At 37.9% G+C, this 24,173-nt stretch overlaps 2 protein-coding genes across 2 annotated transcripts in view; one reads left to right on the forward strand and one right to left on the reverse strand.

Annotated features, from left to right (window-relative positions):
• Positions 1 to 151: 151 nt before the first annotated feature.
• LOC134669152 (putative sodium-coupled neutral amino acid transporter 10) lies at positions 152 to 16,120 on the forward strand. The gene is made up of 10 exons (XM_063526697.1): positions 152 to 301; positions 508 to 625; positions 4,350 to 4,506; positions 4,905 to 5,028; positions 10,192 to 10,310; positions 10,691 to 10,839; positions 11,529 to 11,665; positions 12,558 to 12,794; positions 13,088 to 13,244; positions 13,520 to 16,120. The coding sequence occupies exons 1-10, from the start codon at positions 218 to 220 to the stop codon at positions 15,064 to 15,066; spliced, it is 2,829 nt and encodes a 942-aa protein (XP_063382767.1). The 5' UTR covers positions 152 to 217; the 3' UTR covers positions 15,067 to 16,120.
• A 340-nt stretch (positions 16,121 to 16,460) lies between these two features.
• The window catches only part of LOC134669153 (protein ELYS), a 45,115-nt gene continuing 37,402 nt past the window's right edge, over positions 16,461 to 24,173 (reverse strand). Inside the window, exons 31-39 of the mRNA XM_063526698.1 lie at positions 23,715 to 24,054; positions 22,585 to 23,374; positions 21,897 to 22,034; positions 21,292 to 21,446; positions 20,493 to 20,573; positions 19,912 to 19,992; positions 17,173 to 17,294; positions 16,914 to 17,041; positions 16,461 to 16,734 (exon numbers count right to left, since the gene is read on the reverse strand). Of these exons, the coding sequence (XP_063382768.1) occupies positions 16,689 to 16,734; positions 16,914 to 17,041; positions 17,173 to 17,294; positions 19,912 to 19,992; positions 20,493 to 20,573; positions 21,292 to 21,446; positions 21,897 to 22,034; positions 22,585 to 23,374; positions 23,715 to 24,054 (1,881 nt within the window). The 3' untranslated portion in view covers positions 16,461 to 16,688. The remainder of the gene's footprint in view (positions 16,735 to 16,913; positions 17,042 to 17,172; positions 17,295 to 19,911; positions 19,993 to 20,492; positions 20,574 to 21,291; positions 21,447 to 21,896; positions 22,035 to 22,584; positions 23,375 to 23,714; positions 24,055 to 24,173) is intronic.

The raw sequence follows: 24,173 nt of genomic DNA on the forward strand, positions 1-24,173 counted from the left end.
TTGGTTCCAGTACGACAGACCATAGGGAGCATTTTGTTTTCTGGTAGCATTTGTCTTTGCTTTGTCTATTACTAAGATTTTTTTTTTACAAATGTCAAAGTCATCTAGTGCCATTAATGTCAAAACATTATTGTGATGTGGTTTGGATGGGGTCGTATGTTATGTTAGTTTTGTAGGCGTTTTATTTTTCTAAATAAAGGAAAATAGTACTACTACCATGGGTACGACAGGCCAGTCGATCACGTTGGCCAATAGTATTATAGGTGTTGGAATCCTGGCGATGCCATTTTGTTTTCAAAAAGTAAGAACCTTTATATTAAATTTCCTCCCCTCTATTTCCCTTCGTTACTAGAAAATACGTGCTTAATCGCATAAAACGTCTTATAAGCAATAAAATCTAGTGATAGTTTTTGCTATCAGCTAGTTTTTCTATGATGACGTATTAGACCTATAGAATATTGTAGTAATTTCCATTAAAACTTGTATCATTTAAATTGCTGTTTCCAGTGCGGAGTTTTACTGGCTACGCTAATATTGTTGTCGATGGGGCTCGTGTCCAGACTCTGCTGTCACTTTCTGCTCAAATCTGCACTTCTGGCTCGGAGAAGGAATTTCGAGTTTCTGGGTAAGTCACCAATTTCCTATAACACACAAGGCGGTCCACAAGTTAAACCTATGAATTTCTTTTTTCCACTTTGAATTCAGGCTGTCTTCGATCTGGGTTTGACCCTGATCTATCCTTTGTTGTGTAAAGAGACTTTATATTAGGGTAATTTCTACAAACAAGTTTATTCTGTCTTAATCTCTTTGAAAAAGAAATTCAGTTGATTGCAACTGTGTACGTACTTATAAACATAGCACTATTTATGAGTAGTTATTGCAACAAGTGTGTAGATGAGTACACCTATAATATATTTTTCTCAAACATGCAATGAAATATTGATGTTATGTTCCTTATAATAGGCTGCGAAGTATGACGTTTCAGGTGTGGCTAGGACAAAAGGTAGTTAATGGAATTTCATACAAATCTTGCAGGCCTAGGCCGGCAAAGTCCTCTTTTTTAATTTTCATTTCACAGATATTTGTGACACAGCATCGTGGCATTCAAATAATGGATATTAAAAAAAAACTAGAGGCAGTATTTGCTTTATGGTTCGTAATGACACTCTGCCACTACGCCTATAAAAAAAAAACAAAAATCCATGTTTGCTGTAATTTGCAGTTTTATTTGTATAAAATCAACATGAACTTAATAAATAATACATTATTAAATAAATTCTATAATTTTAAATTATAAAATTAACTACACAAATATAAACATTTAAAATATTTCATCTAAACGTTAGCGGTAAAAAGGTCTACTCAAACACGCGTAGTTATTTTTTTTTAATTGTTATGGAAAAGGTAATTAACTAGACGTGCCCGCGGCTCCGCTCGCGTAAGCGAAGTAAACAACTTTTTATGCATAAGTAGTTTTTATAATAATATTCTCCTGACTCTTAAAAATGAGGCCCGCAATTTTAAGATCACGATTATCATGGAACGGTGATCAATGAACAGGAAAACATTTTTGAATATGAGTCATTGTATGTAACAAACAGAATAAGTAGGTACTTGGATAAGTGTGTCCTTATAATCTTGAGGTAACTTAAACTTGGGTATTTGTCCGTGAATATCACGTATTAAGCGCCCTCCAGACTATGCGCGTGAATCGCGGGCGAAGCCGCGAACGCGAGTGTGGAGTCTAGTTCGCTGATATGCGAAATCGACTCCAGACTCGCGTTCGCGGCTTCGCGCCGCGATTCGCGCACGAGTGTAGAGCGGGCTTTATACTTAACACGTTTGGCACATAAAACGAATGTGCGCGACTTACATCTATCCTCATATACCATCATCTGAATCGGTTACAGGGTTAGGGCCACTTGCACCATTCACTAAACTGGGGTTAACCGGTTAAACCTGGAGTTGCCATGATTACCCATACAATTTGACACTAGGTTAACGGTTTAACCGCTTAAACCCGGGTTGGTGTGATGGTGCAAGTGGGCCTTAAAAGGCAGAAATAATAATAATAATAGAAATCGCTCTTAAGCGATAAGACCGCCTAGCGCCTGTTGTTACCTCTATTGTCTTTGTACATTTATTGTAAACTACGTGTATGTGAGGTGTGCAATAAAGGGTATTGTATAATTTACATTTGCATCTATATGATATCAAAAGCTGGCATTTTAGGACAGCATGTGTTATTTAGACATCCTCTAATATAAAGGTAAAGTTTTGTTTTTTTTTTTTTTTTTATTATGCATGGGTTTACTCATGGCCACAGACTAGCCGAGGCGTAGACGTGGCCTACGATGGAGCGAGCTCGCCCAGAAGATGCCTGTTCACTCTTGATTTGAAGGTTGCCGGGTTATAAGAGCACGGAAATATAGACGCCGGCAAGGAATTCCATTCCTTGGCAGTGCGCATAAGGAAAGTAGAAGCAAAGCGCTTAGTGCGAATTGGCGGAATATCTACCAAGTAAGGATGGAAACCGGCCGTGCGTCTAAAAGTCCGATGGTGGAATGGGGACGGTGGAATGAGCTCGTGTAGCTCTTGGGCACACTCCCCGAAGTGCAACCTGTAGAATACCGACAGGCTGGCGACTTTCCGCCGATGGGCCAAAGTCTGAAGCTTAGCCGTTAGCTTCTTGTCGCCAATCATCCTCCTGGCTCTGCGCTCCACTGAGTCCAAAGCGGCGAGTTGGTATTTAGCTGAGCCATCCCACAGGTGGCTGCAATACTCCATACACGACCGGACTTGAGCTTTGTAAAGTGTTAGAAGCTGTCCAGGTGTGAAGTATCGCTTCACCTTATTTAGGACGCCCAGCTTTCTGGCCGCAGTTTGTGCTTTAGACTCAATGAAGCTGCCGAAGCCGAGGACTGAACTCAGCTCCATGCCGAGGAGTTCCAGGCTGTCGGTAATAGGTACAGATGCACCCCGGAAAGAAGGAGTCAGGTCGAATGGACTCCGTTTTGCGGAAAATAGACACGCCTGCGTTTTGGAGGCATTGAACGTGACCAGATTGTCATCACCCCACTGGGAAACGAGACTAAGGGTCAAGTTCATTCGCTCAACCATGGCCTCTCTCTGTGAACGTATATCCTCCCTGCTGTCCCTTGCACTAGCCAAATATCTCTCAACAACCGTACTGTCATCTGCATAACCTACAATGCTGGGTTGCAGCATGTCGTTAATGTGGAGCAGGAAAAGGGTTGCGGAGAGAACAGACCCCTGAGGAACACCGGCGTCAATGGCCATGAGGTCCGAAGAGCAGCCATCAATAACTACTCTGATCGACCGTTCACTCAAGAAATCAGATAGCCAGCTACAAAAATCAGCAGGGATGCCGTAAGCAGGAAGCTTGCTAAGGAGACTTGCGTGCCAAACCCTTTCAAAGGCCTTCGAGATGTCCAGTGAAACAGCAAGCGCTTCACCGTTCCTCTCGATGGCCTCGCCGCAGCAGTGCGTGACATACCCTAAAAGATCCCCAGTAGACCGACCTCGGCGAAAGCCATATTGACGGTCACTGAGCAGATCATTTGCTTCGAGGTATGCCAGGTGAGGTATGGTATAAAGTTGAAAAATGTTCATTCTGTTTTATTGGATTTATGGTGCGTTGTTGATTTTTTTACTTTAATATGAGTTCCGACGAAATAATGAAATTAATATTAATTGTAATCGTAGGTGTTGGAATTGGCAGCGTAAGCAGAATTGATTTTAAATAACTTGCTGCCTCTGCCGCCAAGTTTAAGATGAAGTATGTTATATGGTTGCTTATGGCAATTTTATTATTTGAGAAACTAAGAAAAATGGCTTACAGTTTATTAGAAACAGTTTTGTGGCATATTTTAAATGAATGTAACTACAAATTCGTCAACACTGGAAATTATACTTATTTACTCCATGCATAAAGCAACGATGTATGTGAAACATGATACCAACATGAAAGACTATGTAAACTTATGTGACGAAAACGACAGTCCGACGGATACAAGGCGAAAAAATCAAAGATACATGAAAATATACACGACTCGTGTAAAACATACGCGTGGTAAAGATATAGGTACGTGTTGGTTATATTTTGGGTGTAGTTTACTTTTAGTTTTTTCTATAAATAAAACTTGAGTTTCGTAGATTTTTTATTTTATTTATTTCATTACATGTTTGAGAAAAGCACTATACATACCTCGGCGGGAAATGGGGTTGCCCGCGCTCAGACCTATCCGGCCTCGCTTCGCTCGGCAGTCTATATGTCTTCGGCCGGCAACCCCTTTCGTCCCGGCCTCTGTAGTAATGTACTATTCCAGCGTTCCATGTGTTCGGGTCAGCGGGCAAGGTGGCTGTGGAGCTGGGCATCATCGGGTTCCTCATGGGCACCTGCATAGCTTACTTTGTGGTTGTTGGGGACCTGGGACCTCAGATTATTGCTAAAATGTTTAATATCAACCAGAGTGATATACTCAGGTGAGGTTTTTAAGTATCTTGTAAGTAAACTAACCATTTAACAGGTATAAAGTAAGTGTCAGAAGTTATGCAAATTGAACTCTATTATTTTGAATTAAAGTTGAGAATCAATGTGTTCATAGTCACACTTAAAAATAAAAGATCACCCCTAAAAATCTGTAAAACAGAGTTAAAAGAGATTTGGTAAAAAAACATTGATAACATGATAACTCATCATCTTTGTATTTGGAACATTCCATAAGACTTGCTTATCAAATATATTTTCACAGTATTTTTTCTTCTAAATAGTTAGCACGAACCAGTTATGAGTTATATTTCATCATACTAGCAAAATTTTACTACAGACTGAAAATGATTCTGACCTATTTTTTGTAATTTTATAAATACAATGTTTGCAGAACATCCATAATGGTGATTGTGTCCCTGGTATGTGTGCTGCCCCTCGGCCTTCTACGGAATGTGGACAGCCTGAGTAATGTTAGTGCAGCCACCATCGGCTTCTACTTCTGTTTGGTTATAAAGGTGAGCAGTGTTTTCCGAACCGTTAATTCAATTATCCATTAGTTGCCATTAACCATTATAAATTTAACTGTAAACTATAACCGTCCGTTACGTTTTACGGTTCGATTTATAATAGTTAATGGTTAATTGCAATCGGCCAATGCTGAAGGTGAGAATGATGTTCTAGACATGGACATATGATTCTTACTAGGGATGTACCGACTAGTCGCCGACTAGTCGGGAAAGCCGACTATCCGGCCACATTTGTAGTCGGCGATTAGTCGGCGACTAGTCGGCAAAAATGGCCGATTAGTCGGCACTTTATTAGTGAAAGAAAAACAGAAAAAAAGAAACCAACAGTTAATATTTACCATATGTTTTATGTCTATTTTACCAAAATACCTATTCAGGGTGTGAAAACTTTTTCTGCTCATCAGGATCGCAAAATAAAAGAAAGACAGAAATTGAACGAGGATTCTTGTGATAGGTCTTTGAACCAATAGAAAACACCTTTTAGCCAAGCTAATATATGAATAGCGCAACCAAAAGAGCAAAACTATTGTTTTTCATCTGAACTTATACGAAACTAATGATCTGGCCGACTAGCCGACTAATCGGCCATTCGAGCGCCGATTAGTCGGCTAGTCGGCTAGTCGGCCAAATCAATAGTCGGTACATCACTAATTCTTACGGTAAATTCAATTAGGAATACTTATTACCTATTTAAAAAAAATTGGTAATGAAACAAAAACTATTAGCAGTCAGTAGATCTAATTGCCTACTGTTTCTTGTGATTGAACACATATTTATAGTAATCAAGGAAAAATAACTAGCTGCTCGCGGAATCGTCCCGAAACCTGCAATCCATGATAGATGGTCTCCAAAATGCAAGCAAACAAGTAGGACTGGAGATGAATATAAATAAAACAAAAACCATGACCAACTCAAAACAAATAGATATCATAGTAGACAACAAACCATTAGACTATGTTGAAAGCTATATATACTTAGGAAAGCAGATTGTAGTGCCATGCCTTATGGGAAACGGTCGCAGAGATAGTTCAGAGCCGGAAACCGCTACCAACTTTTAGTATGTTGTTAGGCATGGCATTGGGTCTCCAAAACTGCCGGGAGACGGCGGCGCCGGTCAGAGGCGTAGCTAGAGGATATGGCGCCCGGGGCAGGCACCGAATTTGCGCCCCCCCCTCCCTCCTAACGAAAGGTCTTGTGCATTTTGGCGCCCCCCCCGTTGGACGGCGCCCGGGGCACGTGCCCCCTCCAACCCCCCCCTAGTTACGCCACTGGCGCCGGTCATCTACTTCAGCGGAATGACGTCATCAAAATGACTCCCGCTTCGTTGCGAATATTGCATACTGCACCCAAATTATGCATAGCACATACACGTGTGGGGTATTAAATGAAAGCCAATTAAATAAACTATATTTTATTTATACAAAGTGTATCAAAATATGCAACAGTTTAAGAGAAATTTACAAAATAATAAAAATCACGTAAAAAAATATTCGATTATTTGGGTTTTACAACCAAACCAAAAGTCGGACGATAAAGCAATGTACTACAACATTAAAGATGACTTCTCAAGCCATACACTGATATCAATAAAATCAAAATTGGACCAAATATGTGGAAATTATGCATCAAAATGTAGATATTCGCCCATACAAGTGCATAAAAGTTAAAAAAATCAAAATTGGTCATTTTCAGGATAATCCGCATAATCTTCTAATATGTTATTGCCAATATGACCTGGAGTCTAAAACTGCCGGGAGACCATCGCTGTTGTTCCTCAGTTACAAATAATGACGTCATATAAATAATCACTGCCGAATTTCGTAAAATGTAAATTATAGCTATACCACGAGTCTCACATACACGTGAGTTACATGTAACGAAAGGTTATTAAATGTATTATGATTCACCTAAACATTGTTTGTAAAAAAAATGTACAGTTTCAGAGCTAGAAACAACGAAATACCACTTTTTATGGAAAAAGTAGATATGTATCAATTTTATAGCTAAACTAAAACCGTCAAAAAAATTTTGCGTATAACATTTGAAAAACTTGTTATTCAACTATATATCACAATTTAAATTTTACATTTCCGACAAAAACTGTGGAAGTTGTGAAAAAAAAACTAAAGCGCCCCAACAATTCTACCTTAATGCGCTCATATTATGCAAAGAATAGTTCTATTTATCGAGTATTAAATGAATGAACATTACATAAAATACATGAAAACGACATTTTCGAATGGAACCATAATTAAAAAAGTAATAATTTACTTGATAAGTAAGCAAAATACTGTTTCTTTAAGTACCTAATCTCCTCCTTTCAAAGTCGGTTAAAATGTGGCTTTTGTGACCTGGGCTACAAAGACAAATAAATTGACACCTCATTTATCAAAATCAGTTCAGTAGTTTCATGCAAACGGTACCTACACATGCACGCATAGATAGCAAATTCTGCCGTAGTCGGACAAAAAATAAAAATTCAATTAAGGTATTAAGGCATTAAGGTAGAATTGTTGGGGCGCTTTAGTTTGTTTTCCACAACTTCCACAGTTTTTGTCGGAAATGTAAAATTTAAATTGTGATATATAGTTGAATAACAAGTTTTTCAAATGTTATACGCAAATTTTTTTTGACGGTTTTAGTTTAGCTATAAAATTGATACATATCTACTTTTTCCATAAAAAGTGGTATTTCGTTGTTTCTAGCTCTGAAACCGTACATTTTTTTTACAAACAATGTTTAGGTGAATCATAATACATTTAATAACCTTTCGTTACATGTAACTCACGTGTATGTGAGACTCGTGGTATAGCTATAATTTACATTTTACGAAATTCGGCAGTGATTATTTATATGACGTCATTATTTGTAACTGAGGAACAACAGCGATGGTCTCCCGGCAGTTTTAGACTCCAGGTCATATTGCTAATAACATACTAGAAGCTTATGCGGATTATCCTGAAAATGACCAATTTTGATTTTTTTAACTTTTATGCACTTGTATGGGCGAATATCTACATTTTGATGCATAATTTCCACATATTTGGTCCAATTTTGATTTTATTGATATCAGTGTATGGCTTGAGAAGTCATCTTTAATGTTGTAGTACATTGCTTTATCGTCCGACTTTTGGTTTGGTTGTAAAACCCAAATAATAGAATATTTTTTTACGTGATTTTTATTATTTTGTAAATTTCTCTTAAACTGTTGCATATTTTGATACAATTTGTATAAACAAAATATAGTATATTTAATTGGCTTTCATTTAATATCCCACAAGTGTATGTGCTATGCATAATTTGGGTGCAGTACGCAATATTCGCAACGAAGCGGGAGTCATTTTGATGACGTCATTCCGCTGAAGTAGATGGCCGGCGCCGCCGTCTCCCGGCAGTTTTGGAGACCCAATGCCATGCCCAACAACATACTAAAAGTTGGTAGCGGTTTCCGGCTCTGAACTATATTCCCATAAGGCATATGACTATTGGTTTCAACAACAAGAACAATGAACTAGAAGTTGACAGAAGAATCAAAAATACATGGAACAAATATTGGTCTTATAAAGAAATATTTAAAAGTAGCATGCCAATAACTCTTAAAAAGAAGGCTATGGACACCTGCCTCATCCCCAGCTTAACATATGCTTGCCAGACATGGAAATTCACTGAAAAAATAAAAAATAAAATTATTACTTGCCAGAGGGGAATGGAACGAAGCATGTTGAACATAAAAAAGATACAAAAGATAAGACATAGTAAAATAAAAGCAACAATAAAAGCAATAGATGCTCTAGAACACGCTAGAAAGCTAAAATGGAGATGGGCTGGACATGTGGCTCGCCTTAAAGACCACAGATGGACAGCCATAGTCACGAACTGGAAAGGCCCAGACGGTAAGCGCCGAAAAGGCAAACCAAACATGCGCTGGGAGGAAGACATGAAAAGAATTGCTGGTCCAAATTGGAAAAGAATAGCACAAGACCGTGAAAAATGGACATCTTTGGAAGAGGCCTTCACCTAACGGGTTCCTACAAATTAAATCAACAAAAATATATTAACAAACTTTATGTATAACGAAAGGAAATAAAAGGTTTTTTATTTTTTTATTTTATTTATTAATGGTTAATTGCAATTAACGTTCGGCCAATGCTGAAGGTGAGAATGATGTTCTAGACATGGACATATGATTCTTACCGTAAATTCAATTAGGAATACTTATTATTACCTATTTAAAAAAAATTGGTAATGAAACAAAAACTATTAGCAGTCAGTAGATCTAATTGCCTACTGTTTCTTGTGATTGAACACATATTTATAGTAATCAAGGAAAAATAACAAGGAAGGAAATACATACACGGTGTAACATGAGGAAACCGAATAATTTTAACCACGCATTTCTGAGGTCAAAAGAAGTAAAAAATGTAATATGAGTTTAGGCCAATTTCGTCAAAAATATTTTATTTTTTGTTTTGTTTTTTTTTCAATTTTTTTGAATGTATTTGTACATAACAAAATAAATGTTATTAGTAAACTTATCACTTAAAATTGATTTTTACATTTTTTTTTCGTAGAACCTTTTGCAAAGTGTTACTTGTCACTTTTTGACATCTATCAATAAGGATATTTAGACTACGTCCCATAGCAGCAACATCACCATCAAAAAGGCCTTTTACACTATGTAACAATAAAAACTTGTTTTTTTTTTTAAATTAATAATATCTCTGAAACTAGGCGAATATCAAAAAAGTTTATAGGACATTTTTGTCTCTAAATATGATCAGGAATACGCTGTTAAAATTATTCGGTTTACTCATGTTACACCGTGTATAATAATGTATGTAGGTAAGGATAAAAGTCGTGTTAAATGATAAGATTACAAAAGCGTAAAAGCAGGCCGCGTTTTGGATGATTTATAAAAATTATAACGGAGGGTTTTTGTCTTCATACAGTGAAAATAAAGCAAAAACACAAAAATATGTACTTTTTTTGGCCATTACCCAAAGCCTGCTTTTGTTGAGAGTATTTATTAAAATTTATTTTGTGTTATTTTTTGGATAGTATCAAGTAAATAAAATTGAGGCATGATCAACATATTTGCCTGAACTCTAAAGACTATCTTTTACCAACATTTAAAACTTCATTATATTTCAGGTAATATCAGAAGCCGCATCGCAGCTCCTCACATCAGAATGGGGCACCGTGGAGCACTGGAAGCCGGAGGGCGTCTTGCAGTGCGTGCCCATCTTCTCTATGGCGCTTTTCTGTCAGACGTTAGTATGCAAATCCCTATTCTATACATTTTTACATAATAAACGTAATTTGAGCGTATCTGTGTCCTAAATATCTTCAATTGAGTTACGAAAACGTAAAATTACATTTCTATTTGTCCCAAATGGGTATTTTACCTAGAATGAGTTCTTGAAACCTGCCAAATATCACCAAATTTACATGAAATAAAAACATTCATTAATTACCAAATTTAACGGAAAAAATATCGACAGCATTATAACCTCGTAAGTCCCCGCGTACTTGTACAAGTTCTAATTGAATTCGAGTTATAAACTCTTATAGACATAAAAAAGTTCCAAATTCAAAAGCGCAAAAATTGGCTTACGAGGTGATCAGGCTTTAATATGAACCTTGTTTCCAGGCAATTGTTCGAGATCTTCGAGTCCATGCCGACGCTGTCCTTGGAGAAGATGAACGTGGTGACCAAGAACGCCATTAATATCTGCACAGCAGTCTACTTCACGCTCGGCCTTTTTGGCTACATTGCATTTAATAAACACGACATTTCTGGTGAGTCAAATCTTTCTCAGGGCTAACTCTCACTTTAACCCTCACAGGAAACCATTGAATTTTGAATTCATAATGTTTCTTTATTCATCAGTTCATCACTGAATCCTATTTTGTTACAATTGTGTTTTGTTTCACTTTTAACCTAAGACACTAACAATGTAATTTAATAAGTAAGTATTTTTATTCAGTTTCATATTTGCGTTACTTTCCGTCCGTGTTTACTTTATGTTACAAAAATGTCATTAATTTGTCAACACGATATGTGGACAGTAAATATAACAATACGCTTGTAATTTATTATAATTTAGTTTTCTGTTCAGTGTAGCACTTGTGTAAATACTCATTATGATTTATTAAGGCGTTTATTAAGGTCTGTGCGAAATTATTTATTACGTAATATTTTAAACTTTTCCTCCGAAATGCTAGGGTTACTAATGAATTAACGATATCTAATATCGGTACAATAAAATGCAAAGGACACTATAATTCTGTGCATAGTTACTCAGATTTAATTTTGGAGAATAATAGTTACCACTACTTTTAAGGTTATAAAATTTCTAATTGAAAAAAAAAACTGAACTATTCCGTAGAAGCTATTTATAACTAGCCGTAGAAGCTATTTATAACTAGCCGTAGAAGCTATTTATAACTTTGCAGAGGTAGATAGTGTAATATTTGCTCTCTACCAGGCAATATCCTCATGAGTTTGAGTCCGACCATGGCGAGCGACGTCATCAAGCTGGGCTTCGTCATGTCGCTCGCCTTCAGCTTCCCCCTCATCATCTTCCCCTGCCGCGCCAGCTTGTACTCTTTCCTCTACAGAAAGGTGAGAGAAGTAAGGTGAACGTACTAGTGCTCGACACGGTCCCAGTACATGTCATCTTGAAACTTAAGTCATTGTAGATAGAGGTGACAGCAAGGTGTCATCTATTGGGCATTAGCATGTCGAGGGCTAGTACGTTTACCTTAATGGTTTTTAAATACATCAAATTGTTTTCAAAATTACACCAGAATAAATTGGTTTTAGATATTTATTTCAGAAAGGATGACGAATTTGTATTACGGAAATATTTGTACATACAAGAAAAGAGGAAAATTAGTGCACCATTTCGCCGTTAAACCTTTTCCAGGCCGCACCAGTCTATCTACAGTCGCCATCAAATATATCGGGGCGGCCAAGGTGTTCACAATACCTGAACACGCACTCTAACGCCTTGACAATAGAGACGTGTTCAGATATTTGTGAGAGCCTTGGCCGCCCCGATATATCTGATGGCGACTGTACAAGGATTTCCCAAAAAAACCAAATATATTCCAATGAATCCAGCTTTGATGATACATTTTAAGACAAGTCAAATTTCCTTCACAGTGCAATCTAATTTGAACTATTTTGAACTTTTAAGGCTAACATTGAAATTCTATTGGCGCGTCTGTGGTCGATAAATCGTATTATTATGCATGGAATATAGAGTTTGGCGAAGTTAAGAAAAAAGAAGTACTTCCCGTACTTTATAGAAAAGATAGTAAAAATTAACCTTTTGGACGCCAATGACCAATATATCCGCACCGCAGACGCCGGAGACTGATTAATCGGTCACAGACCACAGAGCAACAGAGACCTAACGTGCATATGTATAAAGTTCAACAGCTTTTATGTTTGACATGGCATCGAAAAGGTTAATAAGGCATTTCTGATTCTGATCGTCTCTTGTCACCAGGTCCACCCATCGCAGCACGACCACATAATCAACCACTCGATCCCCGAGCCGACGTTCCGCTGCATCACCGTGGCCATCATCGCCACCGCGCTCTTCGTATCGCTGCTGATCCCCAACATCGAACTGGTGCTGGGCCTGGTGGGCTCCACCATCGGGGTGCTCATCTGTGTCGTGTTCCCCACTGCTTGCTTCGTCAACGTCACCTTTAAGAACACCAACGAAAGGGTTCTAGCTAAGGTAAATATTCTAAATTCATGACTCCGCCGCTTTAGAAAGCTGAATCGATTTAAAAAATCCATATAATTATCGAATCTGCTCCAAAAATTTCATGAGAATCGGTAGAAAAATACGACATTATTAATTATTTGTCCTCTGGGGCAGAGGTCCGGCCGTGGAATGAGCGATGAGTGAATTAACCGAGAAAAAACTAAGAACTGTTCTTTGGTTTAAGTTGCCCAGCGGACCCCGGGCTTCTTTAGGTTGCAATCTTGAGATGTTTTATTTCTCATGGTTAGTTGTATTGTTTATAGGTAGTACTAGTACTGGGCCTGGGTATCATGGTGCTCGGCACTTACGCCAACCTGCAAGCGGCAGAGAATGCTCCCGACAAATACGACACAATAACCCAGGATCGCATCGACAAGATCGTCGAGGATTTCTTCCAGTCTAGGCAGTTAGAAGATGGCGGTAAGTTGTCCTATTGTTGCTACTTATAACTTTCTTTGCAACTATTTAACGTAAATATTCGATTGTTGGTCTGGAAACTGTTAAATAACAATCTAAAATTAAAGAATAGACTTAGGCGAACTTCTCATGCGATCCTTATGCAAGTTATACAATATAATGGATTGCTTAAAAACTGAAATTTAAGCCATCCATTATATTGTAAAACTTGCATAAGGATAAAAAAAACACAAAAATCAGCCTTATATCTAAAAAGAAATATTGTATGTTTTTTGCAGGTAACATCAAAGCAGCGCCGAAAGTCGATATCAATAAAGTTTCAAAAGAAGATGTAAAGCACATCAAAGAAAAAGTCGCAGACTCGGAAGTGCAACCGCCCAATCCGGTTCCTCCAGAATCACAACCTGATGAGGCGCCGAAGGACCCTCCACGTCCCGACAAAGTCAGGAAGAAACCTGAAACATCAGTGAAGCAGCAAGAAGATACACCCAAACAAATCAAGCAAGAAACAGAGAAAATTTCAGAAATACATCCAAAGAACTTAAAAATTACAGAGGAAAAACTTCCAAATGGTGAGACAAAACAGGAACAAAAGACAGATTCGCAATTGAAAGAAGAAATAAAACAAATGAGCAATCAACAGAAAATTGATCTTCTCAAACAAGCGCAACTAGCAGAGACTATCAAGCAACATGGAGAGGAACAGAAAGAGTTAATCAAAGAGCAGAAAGAAATTCTAGATAGTATTATTAAGACCAAACAAGAGATACAGCAAGATAAAAACGAAGCGAAGAAAATTGCAGTGGAAAGTATTCAGAAGATAGCAAATGTGGCGATAAAGAGTTTAAGTGCTGTTTCAGAACAACCTTCTGAAGGGAAAATTGAGCCTGAGAACACCGCCGATGAGGCGGTGAAGAAAATTGCTGATGTGGCTGTAGAAGCTATTAAAGAAATTAAAGATAAACCGATACAAGTCCTGCCTTTACTCAATAATATTGCTGCTCAACTTCCTGAAGTCAAAATACCACCAGTACAAAATAGCGTAAACGAAGTGAAACACAATGAACCAGTTGCTCAAAAGCCTGTACAAAATGTTTTGAATCCAGCCAAATCACAAGATATTGTTTTGGAAAATAGTAAAGTAGATGTAGATCTAAATAACAATAACATCGTACCTGCCGTACAAAATCATAATGTAGGGGAAAGTAATAATGCCGACCCGGAAAATAATAACCTAAAGGAAAATAAACCTCAAGAAGTCCATAATGTTCCACCGATAGTTCAAAACCCTGTAGTAGAAAGTAATCTAGTGGAAAATAAGCCACCAATACCATCCAATAATAATGTGCCCATACAAGAAGCCAACCCTAAACAAAGTCCTGACGCACCAGTAGATCAAAAAACACATTCGCATTCACCAGACGAACCACAGTCTTACAAACAAGGAGAGGATTTGCAAAAAAATTCCAACGTACAAGCAAACATGCTAAACGTACCTTTACCACTCGTAATGAATGGAAACAAACTTAAATCAGCTGAAGTTAAACAAGAGGTTGTGGATAAACCTGTAGATGTTCAAAATGGTGCTAAACAACCAAATAATGATAAAGAAACTAATGAAAAATCAAGACAGAAGCGAGAAGCTGTAGATTGCTTGAATAAAGCTACATTAAGAGCAGAAGATAAAGAAGTATGTAAGAGTGTAGATTCACCAGTGATACTGCCAAATGTAGACTTGAATGAGCTACCGAAACTGCCTGTGGACTTAAATATGGTACATCAGATACGATCTTTGAAAAGTTATGATGAAGAAAAACGAAGGTAACAAAAGAAAGTAATATAAAATATTTCGTGTTAAATGTTCCTCTTGAAGAGATAATTGTCCGAGATTGTAAACTAGTTTTTTTGATAAATAAGTGTGCAATGTGTAAGGTTTAGTCATAGTAAGTTATGTAAATTAATGTATCGTTTGGTATCGTCGTTAAAGTAAAGTATAATGTCAATTACGATCTCAAGCAGCACGATTCACTGCAATATAAATTATTAATGTATCTTCATTTGCTGCGAATTGAGGCTTTTAACTTTTGACATTACGGTCCAATTTACAGTACGAAGAAACCTGCTGCTGCCGCTTGCGGTCAGAATTGGAATTGTACCTTTATTTTAACTATCTGACCTTTTGTCTTATTTTTGCCTTGTTCGCTATTCGTGACCGTCGTTTCGCCATTGGCATTTTGTAACTTTTATTTGTTGATTAGTTATTAGTTTTTCAACGATATCAGATTATTATTCGTTACAGTAAAGGATATGTACAGACTATGAAAAAGAGGGATTTGAATTCATTATAAAAGTGGTCACTTTTTGTCAATAGCGAACAAATAAAGTCGAAGTTTAAACATAGATTATAATGAGAAAATAGAAACGATGATACCCTGTTATTCAAATCGTCAGACTTATCATATCACGTAAATTATTATCAATCGTAAGACGTGCATTTATTATATTAATTTATTGTTATTGCTTTATGTTTGTGCTCTATTTTGAATATTAAGATATATAAGATATACAGTATTTATGTAATAAGATTTTCGACATGATCTCGTACGCTTTTTCTAAATTATTCAGAAGTTTGGATAACTTTTACAAAGATTACTAAAGGTAGTTACACGGTTATTACACTGATTTCTACACCGCTTTGTTGTATTGGCGAGACAGCGCTATGCGATGTCCTGCTTGCACACAAGAGCGGCGTGCGATTTTCATCCAGTGTGAAAGCCGCTTTAAACACGCATAACTAAAACGATAAGTGTTTGCGGGTTATATGTATAGTGTAGTACATCGACTGAATATTGGTGACTAATAATACAATATTAATCTCACTATTATTTTTATTTCATCCCCAATGACTCCATTGAGACTTGTCATAGTTTAGAATACTAATAGCTCGCTTTGGACGTTTTTTAAGCCCGTGTAAAGATCGGTTTTCCTAGGATAGCGGTGCCGTCATATAACGGCCGTCTCCATACTAATAATACGGCTATGTCGTAGTATTTGTGTGGAGACGGCCCAGTGACGGCACCGCTATCCTAGGAAACCAGACCATAAGCAAGTCCCACTATTCTAAAGTAATATGGTACTTTGTGTAATTTCGCACACTACTAGATCGTTTCCGAAATAGAAAAGGAAAACTTCATCATTTATATAAATAAAGCAAAAACATTGTAAATCCGACTTTTATTTCTTAGTGGAAAATGTAAATAAATAAAACAAAAGTTACTTAATAATAGGCTCACCAGAAATAACATTTTATTGCGATTAATTATGCCTTAGTATGTAAGTACGCTTAATTTACAGTATAACTACAAATGTATTTCTGGTTCCACTATTTATATAATAAATGCAACTAAACAAAACGAAATAAATATAACCTACACTTAAAAATAATAACTATTTCTTGGCATCACTTTCTTCTACGGTTGATAACTTTTTGGACCTGGAACAAGCAGAAAATAGAGTATTTTTAAGATAAGTAATTAAGTTCTATTTATATGATTATTTTGTAGGGACACGGACACTCAAATAGGCTAAAAAAAAGTAAGGAAAATGTTCCTAAAATTGAACGTTTAATGATTTTTAGGTCAGTTTGTGTCGAAGAGTAGGTAGGCGTGTTACCGTTTCCCAGTATCTTTAGTGACGCTAGTGTCGGAGTGCCCGGAGGCGCGGCGGCCGCGACGCGCCGGCGCGGCGGGGCCCGGCGCCTCCGAGCCGGCCGGGGAGCCCGCACCGCTGTCCGTTTCCTTCTGTCAACATCAAATTCATTTGTTACATATAATATATAATTTACTTTCGTCGCTGAACGCATGCTCGAGGGAAACAACGCTGAAGCTGATACGCTTAGAAAATATAAATAGATGATATGTGGTTCACTGACCCTGAGATCCGTAGAAACGCGCCGTCCTTTAGGCGTGTGGAGCGCCTCGCACGCTCTATTGAAGGAAGCCCGCCGCCCCGGCCGCGCCGGGCTGCCGGGCGACCCCACCCCCGACTCCGACACTGCCACAAACCATTATTGTTTATTACATGCAATACTACCTTACCGCAGAGGCCGAGAAATAAACACTTCCCGGTGAATAACTATAGATAGGGACGGACGACGGACGTCGTCGAGCGTGCAATTCAACACGATGTTCTATAGACCAGTCAAATCTTACAAAAAAATGTTCTAAAAAAACAATGCGTGATGTAGTTCTATATTTTTTTGTATGTTGTTTGAAGTCCTTGGAGGAATGTGAAACTATGTTTTGCAAGCAAAAAAAAGTTGTGCTCCCTGCGTAATTTGCAAAAAACTGTAAAAATTTCGGAGTTTTTTCAGTTTTTGCACTTTTATTATAAAACTATGGGTTTTTAGTCAAAACTTGCTATGTAATGTTAAAAGAACATACAATTTGGAACAATTTAAGCCCATGTACAGCGCCGCATGTTAAATAGGTCATGAGATATGGAACTTTAAAGAAAGGGTATTTTTTTTCCTTAGAATGAAATTTTTAGTTTATCCTATGTTTCAGAACAAATATGGGCACAACCGCTCATACTATGAGATATATTGCGATGAATAAAGTTATAGTCAATTTAATTACCTTTCATTTAAGTGCAAGAAAGGGTCAGTAAGTTCTACAGTCTCTAGTTATAGTAAAAAAATGAAATTGTTATAATGAGAAAGGCAACTAATGTATTGTTTAAGGCATTGTCAAAATCCGTACAAAAGGCAGTACAATCGTCGAGAATGCCATCTACGATTAGCTTTTACCGGCCTTCTCCGATAGCAGCAGAGCGATGTTAGAGATCACCCATTTTTAATTAGGGTCCCGTACCCAAAGGGTAAAACGGGACCCTATTACTAAGACTTCGCTGTCCGTCCGTCCGTCCGTCCGTCCGGCTGTATCTCACGAACCGTGATAGCTAGACAGTTGAAATTTTCACAGATGATGTATTTCTGTTGCCGCTATATAACAGCTGATTCTGATGTATCAATTTGTTGTGGTTAGGATATTATCGTGATCTTGTATTAACACGACTCACAGTACACTCAAGAGCACCAAAAAGCGACAGCTAGATATCTATTGACACGACTTTCAGTGATTCCGATGCGTTTCGTCAACACCACGTCACCGTGAAATATCGTCAAGGTCGTATCAAAACAAGAACTAATTCTTAAATAAGAATCGGCATCCTGGACTACAATCAATGGCTGCGACCAAAAAGTGGAGCCTAAAAACAAGCCAAAGTACAGTTTGTATCTTCATTTCATTACTGAATGAATGAAGTGCTTGAGAGGGGACTGCATTTTAAAAATGGTTGATCTCTAACATCGCTCTGCTGCTATCGGAGAAGGCCGGTAAAAGCTAATCGTAGATGGCATTCTCGACGATGGTACTGCCTTTTGTACGGATTTTGACAATGCCTTATACAATACATTAGTTGCCTTCCTTATTATAGCAATTTCATTTTTAGGGTTCCGTACCCAAAGGGGAAAACGGGACCCTATTACTAAGACTTCGCTGTCCGTCCGTCCGTCCGTCCGTCCGTCCGTCTGTCACCAGGCTGTATCTCACGAACCGTTATAGCTAGACAGTTGAAATTTTCACAGATGATGTATTTCTGTTGCCGCTATAACAACAAATACTAAAAACAGAATAAAATAAAGATTTAAATGGGGCTCCCATACAACAAACGTGATTTTTGACCAAAGTTAAGCAACGTCGGGAGAGGTCAGTACTTGGATGGGTGACCGTTCTTTTTTTGCTTTTTTTTTGTTTTTTTTTTTGCATTATGGTACGGAACCCTTCGTGCGCGAGTCCGACTCGCACTTGCCCGGTTTTTTACGATAACTAGAGAACTGTAGAACTTACTGACCCTTTCTTGCACTTAAATGAAAGGTAATTAAATTGGCTACAACTTTATTTATCGCAATATATCTCATAGTATGAGCGGTTGTGCCCATATTTGTCCTGAAATATAGGAAAAACTAAAAATTTCATTCTAAGGAAAAAATACCCTTTTTTAAAGTTCCATATCTCATGACCTATTTAACATGCGGCGCTGTACATGGGCTTAAATTGTTCCAAATTTTATGTTCTTTTAACATTACATAGCAAGTTTTGACTAAAAACCCATAGTTTTATAATAAAAGTGCAAAAACTGAAAAAACTCCGTAATTTTTGCAGTTTTTTGCAAATTACGCCGGGAGCACAACTTGTTTTTGCTTGCAAAACATAGTCTCACATTCCTCCAAGGACTATTAACAATATACAAAAAATACAGAACTACATCACGCATTGTTTTTTTATTGTAAGATTTGACCGGTGTAACCACACGCGAGACTGATGCGCGCCGCGAGTATATAGCAATAAATCTGTCGCGGTCGTCAGCTTCGCCGTGCAGTAGCCCACCGAATCGAACGTCGTGTTCATTCGTGCGCTCGGTCGACATTATAGCATTACCAGGAAAAATTAATAGCCTTCTTTAATTTGAAATTTATATAAAAACAACTGATTTTTTGTTTTGGCAGTGGCAACTGTTATTGTTTTTATCAAAAATTCAAAAAAGAAACCAAGCAAGGGTATATAATAATTTGGTAAAAATATTAAAACAAGATTGTACTGGTACTTACCAACATCTACAGAAACTCTTCTGCCGATTTTGGCCGCTTTCGGAGCAGTTTTCGACTCTGACGCCGCTCTCGCCATGCGAGCTAAAATCATCATTCTCATTACAGTTTGTTAGGATTTATACAAAAAATTAGTACTCTTCGGAACTTATGTACGAAATATCATATGATATTTGCCAGCCGCTTTTCGGTGAAGGAAAACATCGTGAGGAAACCGGACTAATCCCAATAAGGCCTCGTTTACCCTCTGGGCTGGAAGGTTAGATAGCGGTCGCTTTCGTAAAAACTAGTGCCTACGCCAATTCTTGGGATTAGTTGCCAAGAGGACTCTAGGCTCCAATGAGAACGTGGCAAAAAGCCGGGATACCCCAATGAAGATGACATTTATAAAAATATATAGAAATTACATTCGCGATTGATTCAATGCTGACTCGACGATTTCCGATTATCTCGGATTTCGGTACCAGCGGGATTAAATATGTATCTTTTTGGCACACAATAACAACAAGTTACATATTATTATCATTATTTACACAAGAAAAGCACGCAAGCCGGATAATAACGTATTAGTAAGCAATACTTACGAGTTCTACGACCAGAGGAGTGCGACACGGTGGACTCTGTTTCGGGCGACTGTCGCGCCGGCTCTGAAGAGTCGGGGGAACCTGCGTATATTAGTGCGGTGCGGTTACACAGCGGTGCGAGGCGGCTAGCTACAGTATTGGTTATAGGAAATATTTTATACAAAGGTGAATAGTAGCAGGCGTTACTTTGCGGAAATCCATATTAATTAAAACCAAAAATATTACTTTGCTAATCCGCGAAAAGATAACGTGCTAGTCAATCAGTGCGGATTAGCAAAGTAATATTTTTGGTTTTAATTTATACAAAGGAACAATGCGGGGACGCAAAAGCTTGGGTGTCCAATAAAGAAAAATGTTTTTGCACGCTGCAATTAGAATAGAGTAAAGATTATACAGGGGGAGTTATTAAAATGAGCAGCTACTTGATTCCGTGCCGCTATGCGAAAAGGATATTAGGAAACCGTTACTATTTTTTAATTAAGGACGATTGGCATTTGCAGATCGTCGGGTGACAAGCAAAAGTCACTAAGTACTATCAAAAAATTAAAGTAACAATGCACTTTATTACACTCGTAACACGGTTTATTGTCCAATAATTTCAACGGTGTCAGTTAGTGACTTTTGCTTGTCACTCGGCGAGATATAGAAATAAATTGCTAATCGATTACGTTATTAAGTTATTATCAAAGATCAAAATCTTTTTAGAGATTAACATAGGTTAGGACACTAGAAAAAAGACAAATAAAAAAAACACTACATTTAGTATAAATCAAAATATGGTATAAAGTAGTAGTCGTACCTTCGAAGTCGGTCTTGTTGAGCAAGCTGATCCTGTCGATGGGCTGCACGTCGAAGGGCGGCCGCTCGTCCTGGTCGGTGGCGGCGGCGGTGGCGCGGCCCAGGCGCGGGCGCAGCTCCAGCGTGGACAGCAGCGAGCGCTGGTGCCGCGTCAGCCTGCCCCACACATGTACCGTACCATTAACCGTTACAATATAGGATCACACTATCAGCCGGCTCCACAAGGAACGAGTTGCCTCGCGAGGAACTTGCCGCGCGAAGCGGCTCGGTCGGTGGAGACGTGCCGTTTTAATGTACATCCCGTATAAAAAATTTTTTTAGATTTTTTTTACTTTGTCCCATCCCGATCCCGATAGTATAGGTAAAGTATCGTTGGATAGCTCTTTCAAAACGAATAAGGGTCTCTAAAACCATTCTTTGATATGTTTTCGGAAATATACGCTCCGCAAATAAAAATATGTATGTACGGTAACTACGAAACCCTACAATGAGCATGGCCCGACATGCTCTTAGCCAATTACTTTATTTTATATTAGAACAAATAAAATTTTCTAACACATAACATAAAAATGACCCAATGAATGATCATAATGATGATGTGCATACCTTCTCGAGCTAGAATAGTCGCTGACATCCTTAGACTCGTCCACGGACATTTCCGGAATAGCGCTTAGTTCCGGTTTGACGGCCACTATCGACTTCCTTCCCTTCTTCTCCTTCTCACTCGCCTTACTCCTCGTTGACCTGCACATACACATACTTATAATTGCACATACACATATTTATAATTATCCTAACTAAAAAATTGATCATATTGATCAGACGACCGGTCTGGCCTAGTGGGTAGTGACCCTGCCTATGAAGCCGATGGTTCCGGGTTCGAATCCTGGTAAGGGCATTTATTTGTATGATGATACAGATATTTGTTCCTGAGTCATGGTTGTTTTCTATGTATTTAAGTATTTATATATTATATATATCGTTGTCTGAGTACCCACAACACAAGCCTTGAGCTTACCGTGGGGCTTAGTCAATTTGTGTCAAAAATGTGTAATAATATAATATAATATAAATAATATATTTTTAAATATTAGTTGGAATTTTAAATATGAAGATTGTAACATTTACCGTTTTTCGAGAAACTATTAACACGTACATTTAGCATGAACTGTCACATAACTGACACCTAACTTTTGTACAATAAGTCAAATACAACCCAAAATATGTTGGTTTTTCGGAAAAATAAATAAATGGTACACTTTTTACCGAAACCCCCCATATCATGAACACTAACCTGACCGAATCCTCTGACGTCACACTGACATTATCATCATTCTTACTCCGACTGCGCGTCGCCCGCCGCTGCGGAGTCACTGAACTCTCAACCTTATTCTCTCCTTCTTTAGACTCACGTTTAGCCATAAGCCGTCTCATAGCCGGAGTTGGATTACTAACTTTGCTCGGCGTTTCTTCTACTTCCTCAGATTGGTTGGAGGTTGTAGATTTAGCGCGCTTTCTCGTCGTAGGTTTTCTAGTTTCGATATTTTCTGTTTTGTCGACATCCATTTTATTATCATCCTTTTTGTTAGATTTATTAGATGCTGTTGACGATGCGCGTTTGCGTAGACGAGATTTTGGTTTTTCTTTTTCTGTATTTTCTGCTGTTTTCTTAGACTGTTCTGTAGTTTCCATAATTTTTTGTAACTCATTCGTTTCTTTTTCAACTTGTTTATTTTCAGTTTTATTTTCTGCCGCTGCCTCTTTGTCTGTCTTATCTTTTTCAGTATTTTCTTTAGGAATGATATCAACTGTTTTAGATATGATAGGATCCACTTCCATATCTTCCGGTTTATTTATAACTGAACTGGCGTCAACGACATCAGTACTCTTAGCTTCAGCCGTGGCAGTACGAGTTTCTTTTTCTTCAATAGGATTTACTTCTTCAACAACTACGTCTATCTTTATAACTGCGTGTGTTTCTGTTTTCGATGGTTCGATTTCAGTTTCTGCTGTTACGGTTTTAGTTTTTGCTGGTTCGGTTTCAGTTGTCGGTGTTTCGGTTTCAATTTTCGCTGATCCCGTTTCTAAAATTTACAATGAGGAATATTTTGCACTGAACGATATTATAATATTATATATGATTATGGTGTAGTGAGGGTAGTTTTGAATTGCAAAATCAGTCATCAGTCCATCACCTATTAGAGCTCGTTTTTTCGGAGTTACGCGATATTCTGAAGTATCCGGAATAATACCAATATATTTTATCATGATGTTAGAAGTTACTAAATAATGGAAAAATACTTTTTTCGGACAGTTTAAGTCGACTTGATCAAGTGCGAAAACTAATTTGGTAGCTAATAACGGAATACGAGAGGTACAGATATAGAGACAGGCTATTAAATTATACCGGCAAATGGTACCTACCTGTTGTTTTACTTTCCTCCTCCTCATCATCATCATAATTGAGATCCATCTCATTATCCGACATCGAATTGTCATCAGTAAGCAGCGAAACCCGCCCCTGATTCAACGGATCTCTATCCGACTGTTCCGTCGTGTCCGGACTTTCCCTGACATTGACTTCCAGCTCCTCAATCTGTCTGTTGCTGTCGGATGAGGTCTGTTCGTCGAGTTGTTCTTCGATCTGTCTGTTTTGTCTGTTGCTGTCGGATGAAGTCTGTTCGTCGAGTTGTATGTCATTGGACTCGGCTGAAGAGTCCCCGATTGATATTATCTCGTCGTCGCCGGAACCTGACATTGAATCCTGAAACGATGTTATGGAGGATTTTGACAAAAAAAAACATTGTTTTAAAAATAACTGTCATGGACAAAGCTCAGTTCAAATAGCAAATGATCCAAAAGCCTTTATGGTGAGACAATATT

This window comes from Cydia fagiglandana, chromosome 11, assembly GCF_963556715.1.
Source record: "Cydia fagiglandana chromosome 11, ilCydFagi1.1, whole genome shotgun sequence".
NCBI lineage: Eukaryota > Metazoa > Arthropoda > Insecta > Lepidoptera > Tortricidae > Cydia > Cydia fagiglandana.